We start from the raw sequence: 12373 nt of genomic DNA, 5'->3' as shown, positions 1-12373 counted from the left end.
GTACTTCCTCAGAGTCAGGCAGATGCACAAGATCTTAATAGAACAGCAGACTTTATCCCAGCTACCATGCAGCTTAGAACATGGCTGACTAACGGCGCAATCCTATCTGGATGCCCATCAGCCTCAAAACTTGGAAGCTGATAGGCATCCTATGCAGAGTGGGAGGAGCAGCAGAGGTGATTGTCACCTCTGCGCTTCTCCGCTCTGCATTTTTGCTAGACGGGAGTTTTTGCCCGCCTAGCTAGGACTCTGCAGAGGAGTAGGGAAGGAGGCTGGGAAGGGCCGGGGAGAGCTCATTTCCTCGCTCCCCAGTCCCCTCCCTGCCCACAGAAGCTCCGCCTTTCTGTCCTCTCCAAGCTTGCTTTTGCAAGCTTGGGGAGGCAGCCAGTACAGTTCTCTCTGCACCAGCTGTGAGGGGGAGGGGGGGAGCTCAGACCTCCAAACTCGGACCCAGGAATCCAAACTATCCTATGCCCCCCCCAATACTGTCTTATTGTCCCCAAGATCCAAACACAGTGAAAGGAAAACACTCAGAGAATTTCAAGAGAGGCGGGAAGTTGGCTTCTTAAAGATACACTAAAAAATATAACGTTGGCCATCTTGGGTGCCCTTCTTAAGGATATCAGGGTTCTCCAATTGGTTTAGGACAGCAGTCTCCCTCTGCTGTGGTTGAAGTGAGGGCCAGAAATCTAATTCCCACAGCCCACTTCAGGCAAAGACCTTCCTAGACCTTCTGGGATAATTGAAAAAGTAGCAGGTAGCCTTTGTAAGGCTACAGCCAGAGGAGCTTCTTTCTCTGCTGAGTCTTTGCAGTAAAGATCAAGGCCACAGAATTCAGCTCGATTTTGGTCTGGACTCTATATGAAGGTAAAGACATTATCTCTGGTAAGAAGGATATACTTCTTAATGGCAGCAAATTGATTTTATATGATCACTGCTGTCAGAAAAAGCTGTTCAAAGAATTTGATAGTATCAACTAACTCCATAATAACTGAATGGGAGAATAAGCTCTATCAATATGCTACCATAAAAATTATTATATTAGTACAAAAGAAGGGAAGCAATGGTGTAACAAAGTTGTTCTGACCTTATAACATTTGTTAATTATTGGCAAAATAAGACCCATACTTTGACAAATATTTCTTGTATATTTAATTCAGTGAGGTAACTTCATAATTTTTATTATCAATATAATAAAACATGCATATATTTTCACATATGTTGTTGTTCAGATGTTCAGTCGTGTCCGACTCTTCGTGACCCCATGGACCAGAGCACGCCAGGCCTTCCTGTCCTGCGCTCTCTCCCAGAGCGTGCTCAAGTCCATATTCATTGCATCAGTGGTGCTATCTAGCCATCTCATCCTCTGCTGTCCCCTTCTCCTTTTGCCTTCAGTCATTTTCACATATATATTATACCAAATAAACTATAGATATGCACATTTAAAAAACAACAACCAACTCATGTGCCCTGAGCCCTGTATGCATTCTGATGTGCACCAATAGCTTTTCTGTGGGCAAACTGCCTCTTTCCTTAAAGATGGGGTGCATAACCTTTTTGGCCCCAAGGGCTAGAGCAGGGCTAGGAAGCCCACACATGTGCCCTAATCTGCACACATAAACATGCTCATGCTTGCACAGACACAAATACACAAACATGTGCATGCACACATATGCACACACTCACCATTTTTTCCTGCTAGCACTACTGCCAGCAAGGAAAGCCCTTCCTTATGTCTCAACAGAGATCTGAGATAAGGAAGGGACTCCCTTGCCAGCAGAGAGAGATCGGGGGGGGGGGTGTCTGGTAGTCCACATGTGGCTCACAGGCTGCATGTTTTGCACAATACAGGAAAGTCCCTGTGGACTGGATAATTCTGTTTGCACATCAAAACACTAAAGCCTAAAAAAAAAGTCACTGAGAATGCAATCTTATGCATGTTGACTCAGAATTAACTCCCATTTAGGTTTACCAGTTTTAAAACTTTGTTATTTTCTGGTTTTGTTTCTAGAGTTGACTTGTAGTTTCCCAGCAAGAGTGGAACATGGTGACTTTGTCCATTGCTTAGAGGCAGGAAAATCCATGGTTACCTACTCATGCCACCAAGGATACGAGCTACTAGGAGAAGAACAATTAACCTGTACAAAAGGGAGGTGGGATTCGAAACCACCAGTCTGCCAAGGTGCCTCGATTGTGTCTGATACTTTTCAACAAGAATAACATTACCATAGTGGAATGTTTTCATTTTAGGGGGTCCAATAAACCAGTCCAATAAATTCGTGTACTGTGAAAACTTATTCATCTTCTGATTGTCCCCTAAAGAATTTTATTTTTAAGCTAACTATCCTTACCGTTTCCAGTTTTAGAGTTTCAGATTTCACCTTCCAAGGTGAATAATTGAGCTTATTGATACAATTTGTTAAATAACTTGCAAAGTGCCTTGAAAAAATACTTCTATGATGTACACTGGATTTATAGAAGAACAAGCTGGATACCTCACATACACATTTCTTCATATTATCATCCATATGACTTGAATCTCTTCATTCCTTGGGGTTTGCTAGTGCTTGTCTTTCTTGCTTTTACCCCCACCTCACATATGGTTCTTGGCCCCTTGCTTTAAAAAAGGGATAATCTCAATGGCCCTATTCAGTTGCACACAGGGGGACGGTGGTTAGGGTAACTACAGAGGGGGTGGTAGTGAAACCACGACACACATGCCCGACACATGACTGGGAACCACCAAATCCATAGTTAGCACAACCATCCTCCCACTGCCACTGCCAGTGATCCCAGTGGCCCTTGCATTGCAAAAATGTGCACTCCGGCTGCTCCATCCGTCACTATCTGTCAACAGTGACAACAGAGAAAGTCAGAGCTAGAGTGTCTCCGGAAGTGCAGGATGCTCTGGGCCACCATCTCTATGGTTGTGGCCTAGAAACCACCAGAGCCCATTCTAACCTCCAGAGAGCCCACTACGCATAACGGTAAGCCACCCTGGGGCCCATTAACCCTGCTGCAGGTGGTGGTTACCTGAGGTGGTTCCAGAACCATGGTTAGCAGGTTTTTCTCCCCCAATATGACATGCTAAGCCACCGTCGTTAGCGCAAATTCCCTAACCGTCATGGCTTCGCATTACACGTGAACAGGGCCATTATGTAGTTTCAAGTCTCCCAGAATGCAACTAAATCAGAAAACAATGGTCAGCTTGCCTGGCAAAGCTTCTTTTTCTTCTCATTGTAGAGAAATACAGATACAACAGAAGCAATTGGATCCATGCAATCACAGGATCCTTTAATGCCCTTAGAGGGCCTGTGTGTGTGACTTGAGGGAAACTAAAAAGCTTGTAGGATTTAATTAACAGGAGGCATAATGAAGTTTAGCCAGGTATCCAGGTTCAAGTCCAGGCCTTTACTTTGTAAACCTGAGATATGACAGGAGCACATTTGTACAGGTCTCTCTCTTGAAAAAGGACATTATCCAACTAGCACCTTTTTAGACACAACTTGTTATAGTTTTACTTCGATGTAGAGGAATAGAGAACAGAAGACACTAAAGTGGGATGGGGTGGGAAATCTTTCCCCCCAGAGAAGCATTTTTTTAACAGACAGGCTTTTTTTTTGGCAGCCTGACTACCATAGTTGGGTGAACAGAAAGAACCAGTGCTCACTTTCAAGACGGGCTGGTCAATATTAAACTCTAGAACCAGTTTCAGAGGCAATTTTGTGCCTTGGAAGCGACATATTAGCTGTAAATATTTCTCTCCCAATGGCCAGAGGAGAAAGGAATGATTTGTCACACCTTTATCCACACTTTCTCTAAGGAGCTTCAATTTAACCTCACAACGATCCAGTGGAGTTGGTTGAGGGCGAGCAACTAGCCCAAAGCCACTGAGACTGCTACTAAGTAGGGATCTGAAGCTGGGCTTCCCACATATCTTGTCAACTCATTTGGCACACACTGCTTCGCTCTCTATTGTGTGTGGAATGCCATCACCACAGCAAGCTGCAGCCTGATGCCCCGTTAAAATGCCATGGAAACTGCCCCACTCAACAAAACTCCTATATGCAGTTGTTTGCCACAGAGAACCACCCATTTTTTTCTGTACCATTGCAAGCCACAAAAAAGAAGGGATAAAATTGCTGGTTCGATCTGCAAGCTGATGCACATGATCCAGCACTTGTTGGTGACAATACAAGCAGCGACTACATTATTGTCGTAACAACTGACATGTGATTACAGTTAACTTCCATTCATCTTGGGTAAGGAAGGAGGCATAGTTTCCAGGTAGACTTTGACCTCATGAACCTGCATAATCAATGCAAGAAACTGGACAAGAACCCAGAAACCTCATGAACCCAGGTAGTCAAGAAACTGGGCACATACGGTAGTATCCAACTTTAGTCCTACTTAGAGTACACCCATTGAAATAAATAAGACTCTAGTTAGTTATGAGTAGGACTAATATGGATACTACCCATACAGTACTGCACTGTATAAGTGGGGTATACAGGCACTCTCTTTCCTGAATCCTGACCAGATCTAGAGACACACAGGGAAGGACCAGCGACAGAGAGGGGGAAAGAGAGAGAGAGAGAGAGAACTTCTTTCATATCTCCTCCATATTATGAGATCATGGTTGCTTCTAGATGGAGGGATCCTAGCACTAGCAGTTTCTGCATCAAGGAAAAAGACAGAATTGGGGTGGGTTAGGGTATTTTTAGAAATATGATGTTTTTAATGTAGAATTTTATTGTTTTAATCTGTTTCTATTATTGTACATCGCCCAGAGTGGCTGGGTGACCAGTCAGATGGGCGATTAATAAATTAAATAAATAAATAAATAAATAAATACATTTAATAAATTAATAAATAAATACATTTAATAAATACGTAAATAACAAACATAAGAAAACACAGGATGGTCGCAAGTAGAAGACTTCATTATCTGGACCGCTCGTAAACTTCCATGAGTAAGGCAGGGCAATGGTGCTGTGGAAGACTCATCTAGAGGCACCGTAGTGGCCTAAACCAGGGCACACACACTTTTGGCTCTGAGTGCTGCATGGGGCACTGGGCACTGGCTCAGAGTTGGAGCCAGCACCCCATGTACATGTACACGTGCATGTGCACGCTCTCTCTACACACACATGCACAAAAACGTATGCATGTATGTGCACGCGATGCAGGTTGCTCTTCCCTTGCTGCTAACAGTGGGGGAGGGGAAAGGGCCATCTGTATGAAGATCTCTTGGGGAGGGAGCGGAGAGTATAGGCAGCAGTAAACTGTCAGGGTATGTTTGTATGTGGGGGCAATTCAGTGGTGAAGTCAGGGCATCATTAGGGAACTGCAGTAGAGGCCTTGGCAGGGGGGGCACAGGTTATGCATTCCCGTCCTAGATCCTACTGGATGACCGCACAAGTTCATTTCAATGCACTACATCACTTTACAGTCACTTATATGACACTTCTACAAGACACCGTACACAGAGTTCCCCAGCTTGTGCATGCACATGCATATTCAGCCTTGATGAAAACATCGGGGAGAGAAGAAATTAGGACGCACATATACAGGAAGATGTTATAGCGGGTGGTGAATGCATTTGCATGCATGAGCTTCAGTTGTTCCTCCATGAAGTCTGCCTATCAGCATTGCTTGGAAGAGAAAGCTATTCCCATAATGGCAGGGTGCGGGAATCGTAGCCCTCTCTTTTATTCACATCTGGTGTATCCCCTCAATTCCATCCACCTAAATGCCATGCGAAGGAATAAAGCTGTTAAATGAATTATAATAACACTTTCCTACCCCGCCCCCTCAGCAGATTAATGTTCTGGCAACAAACTGAATGGATAAGTTGCATGAATCAGCCATTTATTTTCACAGATTCTGTTAATATGTTAAACAACTCAAATAAGCTGCAATCTAGCTGCCGTACAGAAACAAAGAACTATAATGGGACGTGTGCGAAATAAGAAGGAAGACTACTTGTGTTGCTGTTTGCTCAGTTTTTACAGCATGAAGCTCTTTCACTTCATGGGTGTTTATGCAATGTATTTGCATTCTTGCACACACAATGAAGCAGATTATGAATAAATCAAGCAATGAAATCCAATTGAGCAAATGTTAGCTCATGTCCACAGGCTTTGCACTATTGCTAACCACAGTGATTGAGACAAGAAAGGGAAGGGTGAAGAGCAGGGGAAACTACAAACAAGAGCAGGGGGAAACTACTGCCTTCAGTACTGAGCTCATTAACCATCTTAGAGCTCTTCTCCACAAGACATTTATTGTGTGCTTGTCATTCCCTACTCACAGTTGTTTACAGGTTCTTTAGATGAGATTGTGATCTCCAGTTTTGCTTATGTTTTTAAACAGCACTTTCAGTGAGTTTTTTTTTAGAGCAGGAAAAATGCAGTATTATTTGTGGAAGTGAAAGAAAACACTTTTACCACTTGTATAATTGTGCTACTCCACTATACAACAGCACCACCTAGAGGTTATGTAGCAAAAAAGCAGGGAAGGAAACACTCTTCATGTAGTGCTCGGATCTCAGTTCTGTGACAATTCTGAAAGTAGATACAGTGGATTAACACCCACATGTAGAAAAGCTTTTAGGCTCCCTGATTTGGCTGTGGGTTCCCCACCTTCTACTTTGTCCTCAGAGTGCTGTTATGCAGAGATGCCCACTCCTTTGATGTTCTCTTGGCTGCCTTTGAAAATTTTCCAGGGGGGCAGCAGCCAAAGGCTGCATGCTTCATGCTCAGAGTCCCCCATGCTGACACAGGAGGACTCTTGAGTAGTGCAGCCTGCAATACTGGGTAAGCCTCTGCAGGTGCCAGACCTGGAACTTGACAAAATAAGCTGGCCCGCAGATCTGAACATGATTGGCCATCCTTGCACTGTGGGCATGTTTAGCGTAAGTTGGAAGATTTCAGTGGCTTTGGGAGACTGATTCTGTGGGATGGATTTGGGAGGGGCAAGCCTTTTTCATAGTAGAGGCGAGTGGTGCATCCCATCTCTAGATAAATTGCATGCTTTTATGGAACGCTTGTTATAGGATTTACCCTAGCAATAAACAAGTCCTCTATAATACTCTACAATGTTAGGGTTTCTGATGTTGCACAGGAGTAACTTTTGATCCACAGTATTGATTATTCTGTTGTGCTGCCTTAGTACTTAGGTATCAGACTTCAAGGAATACACTTCTATTTTATAACTCTGTTATTCTTGTGTTGCTGTGTAGACATCAACGAATGTGAAAACAAGATCTATCCCCCATGCCACTCCTCAGCTAAATGTGTGAACATCAAAGGCACCTTCCAGTGTCTTTGCAGAGATCCTTATGAATTGGCTGAAGATGGAAAAACATGTACAGGTAAGATGACTACATTGCTTTGTTGATTAAACATTTACATCAGAGATGCGCAGTCTCCAGCCTGTCGGCCTAACCTGGACCACATCCAGCCCATGGGGCCTCCTTCAGTTCTCCCAGGGTGGGCCTTGGCCTCCAATTCCTGCACCCTAGAGGAGTTCTCCCTGGGAGGAATCCCTGCTGTTACCTCTCTGAGGAAATATCAACGTTGCATCTGTCATTCACACATGCTGCAGTCATGGATGTCAGAGCAATGCCATTATCTTTCAACATTTCATATTTTATAGTCATAAACAGTGACTGACCACATTTGTTTTTTATACTTAAGGTCCACCACAGAAATCACAAACAAACCACTGTCAGTAGGTTAGTTTGAGGCCGGTTCAGATGATTAGCAGGGGAAACAATGCAGCATCAGTTGTTTCCCCTGCCCCTGCCGGTCATGTGACCAGGATTACTCTAATTACCTGTGCCATGTCACAGTCTGCTGTGTTGTCTGAACCCAGTGTATGGTACAGGCGTAGTAACTTTTCACCCACCCTATGGCTTTCAGTAGGGCTTATAAGGTGAGTGAAAAGTCACTATGCCTGTGCCATGTGCCAGGTTCAGACAACATGGCAACCTGTGACTTGTCGCAGATATTTAGGGAAATCCTGGCTGCATGTCCGGCATGTGTGGGGGTGAGGAAAACTACCAACACTGCATTGTTTCCGCCTGGCCAGAGAGACATGACTGGATCAAGGCCATCAAGTGAGTTTCCTGGTTGAGTGGAAATATGAACCAAATCACCCCAGCCCAAGGCCAGCTACCACACCATATTGGCACTTCTTACTGGATAAATTTTATCATAGTCTCTGACAGTGTAAAAATGGTGTGGAAGGAATCTTTGTTTTCTAAAGAACAAAGGTAATGATTTATTACTTCATCTATTAAAAGTGCTTTCAAGGCACACATCATCCTAATGGATACCAGGATGTTATATAAGAGGCACGAAAAGACAAAAACGTGCCACAAATGCAATACAATAAAACAACACCATAATAAAAACAAATTAGAGGCATATAAACAGCAGAGCAGACTATCCATAAACCAGTTCTATAAAATGCCTAGGTAAATAAGTTTTAGCTTGGTGACAGGATGAAAATAATGTTGATGCACACCATAAGTACTGAGTGAGTTAGCCACTGCCAATCTAAACTTGACCAGGAAATGAACTGACCATGACAAAGGGGTTACAGGCGGGAAAAACCCAAATTCCAGACCATTAACTTCCCAGATCCAGAGTGTGACCTGCAGAATGCATTTGGCCAATGATTTTTTGAGACAGTCCCATGGTTGTCTTGGCAACCATTAAGTCATTAATCCATGAACAACAATCACACGCAGAATTAGAGAGGCATACCCATTTCCTATTATGTTACACACTTCCGAATTCCAGGACTTTTGTTACAAAAAAGTTCAATACAAACTTTGGAAGAAAGCTCTGGATTGTTAATGAAAGTTTCTGAACCAATAGGTGGCCCACAGAATCTTCCATGGGACCCATTTGTATTCCTTTACATGCCATGAACCCTTTTGTGCTTGATTAAATGCCTCAACCTTACTATTTTCAATCAGTCAACAGCTATTTATTCCAGTTTACTCCAAAATACCACCACTTTAGGGCCAAACTAGACCTGACACACAGTCTCAATGATTCTAAAGGTAAAGGGACTAATGAACGCTGCTGTAAACATGGGAGAGCCTATGGTGTCTGCTTCCTGTGAAAAGTATTGGCCACATTTACAGATAACAATAAATCAGAATTGCTGGTTTGTCCTGATTTACTGTGAACAAGGATGCACACAGGTCATTTGATTCCCCCCTTCCCACATATGGGTAAAACAAACTAGAAATGGAAAGCTTTGCAAGATGGCAGATTTATTGCTCTCAAACAAACCAGGTTCGCAAATCTGGTTTGTTGGCAGCATCAAATCAGGAAATGGGTTTCGAACATCACATGAAACTTCCCATTTCTGGTTTGTTTTAGCTGCTCATGCAGAGAGGTGTGATGTGGGAGCAAATGAGCTGCGTGCACCAACACACTGCTCGAGAAACCAGGGTAAGCCAGCAATTCCGGCTTGCCATTATGTGCAAACGCAGTCTGTCGCATTCACTACAGGTAGGTGATTGCTGTCTGGCCCACAGCGAGTGTTGCGGTGTGCAGCAAACTCCAGATTCTGTTCATAGCAAAATAGTCAGATGTCTAATTTTCATGAAAGAAAGGCCATGGCTCAGTTGTAGAGCACAAGTTGTGTACACAAAAGGTCCCGGGTTCAATCCTTGTTATCCTCCAGTAGCACTGGGAAAGACTCCTGTCTGAAACCCTGGAGAGCCACTCCTAGTCAGTGTAGCTATATGTAGTCCATGTAGCCAGTGGCCTGACTCAGAATAAGGCTCCTTGAGCAGGAAGCCACTACCAAAGGCAACGGGGGGTGGGGGAGGTGAAGGCTGCCAGCATAATAATGAGCCTGTGCCTCTTATGGCTCACGAAGCCAAATGCAATCTACCAGCTACGTACTCTGGCTCCCGAGTGTATGCTTTCAAGTAGGTCATCATCTGAACAGCCACAACATGTGTCTAGTGAGCTGCATTCAGTACGGTGGGTCACAAGCTGTGCAGGCCTGCCCTGTAAGCAGAGCAGTCAGACTCTACGAATTATTTTTAATTTTTTTATAAAATGCGTCTTCATCCCAAAGGGGATCTCAGGGCAGCGTACGTAAAGATCAAATATTCTATAAAGGTAACATAACATTGAAACATCAGTAGGATAAATATGTTAAAAAATGTAAGTTTAAATGGAAAACTTTATCGACAAGTAAGCTTGGGGGCAAGTAAACTTGTAGGCTTGCCAAATATCATGATAAATAAAGAACTTTGATGGCAGCCTAGATAAAATAAGTAAAGCACAGCTTGAGCTGCTGGTGATTTGGTTATTATCCTAAAACAGTCTTTACAACTTGGCAATTATTGGTATGTTAGTGTTGTACAGTTTTAGAGCAATTGAAAAAAAGATTAGCATGTGCTTCATTATTCCAGCAACTTCAGCCTCCTAAGTGAAGTGCTCTTCAAATCCGTAAGAGGTCTAGTAATATTTTATGCTGTGCACTCATATAACCTCCATTCACTTTTATGCTTAGGATTTGCCACAATCTCTTATTATTTATCACATGCGCAGTCCTCATTAGGCCATTTTGGAAGGGTTTCCCCTCTCCCCTTAGAGCTCCCCCCCGCAGATTTAATTTGTACCTCTATAACCCTCAAGATTCCTCTAAGCCTGCTGATACCTCCCTCTATTGCGGTCCTGGTGCAATTTTAGCTACATAAGCAATGGTACTCACCACCTGCACATCAGGAATAGAGGAAATGATGTAGTACCTGCACTTTTGCATGGATAACTCCATATGCAGTATGGACTACAACTACCCATTCATGTCACTTGTCCTTGAAGTAATTATTATGCTCAAATTTCTTCAGGGTGTTACAGTACAAGCACCACTTATGTGATGTTAAGTCCCACACTGGAGCAGTAATGTCCATACATTATGGGACTCATAGAGTGACCATGTTACTGGTCTACCTGTTTTATACTGGTAGTATAAGACCTGACCACCTGGAATCATACACTCACTACGTTATAGTATCTGGCCCTGGTAAATCATTAGTCCTGTTCAGGCATTCAGCTCTTATGATAGCTGCAAGAAATACTCTCTGGCACAGCTATAAGCTTCAACTTTGTATCGGAGGTTTATATAAGTTTAAGAAATGTAAAAGTCAGTCTCATATGCACTTTGCAAGTGAATCCAATAGTACGTTTTGTTTGTCAGTTTGTTTGTCTTTCAATTTTCAAGACATAAAATTGTTTGGTGTCAAATACAGATGGGCTTTGAAGAGATTCTAGGATTTTTTCAAACTGAGAAGGGAAATAACATTGCCACAGGGTGCAGAGTGAAAGAAGGAGGTTTCAGATGAATATTCAGCCCCTATGCCTCTCAGATTCTTTAAGGGTTCAGTCCTATGAATGTTTAGACCGAAAAATGTCCTACAACTCCCAGCATTCCCCAGCCAAGTGGCTGAGGAATGCTGGGAGTTGTAGGACATTTTTCGGTCTAAACATGAATAGGATTGTGCCCTAAAAGGCTTGATCCTCAGGTCTGCAGAAGTTAGAGGTAGTATGCACTGTAAAGATGACAGTGCTGGAGGTAAATGATCACCAGCCCTGATGATCTAAATCCGAAATAGTGCTCGCTTCAGTTACACTGACCAAATAGTAGCTGCCTGGGTTTAAAATGGTAACAATGGCAGAAGAGAGTTTTAAGGTGGGTTGTGCACTGACTTTTGCAGATTTTAGAAGTCTTGTCCACAGCATAATAAAACCTTTTCTTTTTCCTCATTGAAAAGTAATGAAAAGTTAAGAAATGAAATTAAGATTTCATTGTTTCAGATTCTGGAAGGCTTTCCAAGGGCTCTCTAGTCTCCATCCTTTTAGGTGTAATTGTGGTCTGTGGTCTGGCAGCATCAAGCTGGTTTGTGATTTGCCGTTGGTAAGTATCAAGTCTCTCTCTCTTTTTTTTTTTACCCTGTCTGCTTAGTTTGAGCATTTTTCTCCCTTTGTGGAATTTCCCTTATGTCTTTTGCTTTCTGTGTGATCACATACAGTAGGCCTTTTCAGACAACATTTGTGGTGGTGATGAGGAGCATGCATAGGATACAAAGCCAGGATTGCCAAGATAGCCTATCAAGATAGCATCCAAATCCCATGAAGTACTGGCTGTCCTCTACTCAGCACTGGTTAGGCCTCATCTTGAGTACTGTGTCCAGTTCTGGGCACCACACTTTAAGAAGGATGCAGACAAGCTGGAGAGGGTTCAGAGGAGGGCAACAAAGATGATCAGGGGACTGGAAACAAAGCCCTATGGAGAGAGACTGAAGGAACTGGTCATTAGCCTTGAGAAGACTGAG

At 43.2% G+C, this 12373-nt stretch overlaps 1 protein-coding gene across 1 annotated transcript in view; it reads left to right on the top strand.

The window, feature by feature from the left end:
* TPO (thyroid peroxidase) overlaps nt 1–11959 on the top strand; it is a 70843-nt gene extending 58884 nt beyond the window's left edge. Inside the window, exons 10-12 of the mRNA XM_084826731.1 lie at nt 2012–2182; nt 7244–7375; nt 11856–11959. Coding sequence (XP_084682857.1) covers nt 2012–2182; nt 7244–7375; nt 11856–11959 — 407 coding nt within the window. The remainder of the gene's footprint in view (nt 1–2011; nt 2183–7243; nt 7376–11855) is intronic.
* Nucleotides 11960–12373: the final 414 nt, after the last annotated feature.

Source organism: Heloderma suspectum, chromosome 1 (genome assembly GCF_057233095.1).
Source record: "Heloderma suspectum isolate Gila_16-S chromosome 1, 16-S_ref, whole genome shotgun sequence".
NCBI lineage: Eukaryota > Metazoa > Chordata > Lepidosauria > Squamata > Helodermatidae > Heloderma > Heloderma suspectum.
Note: the sequence above shows the minus strand (reverse complement) of the source record. Positions and strands in the feature narration are given on the sequence as shown.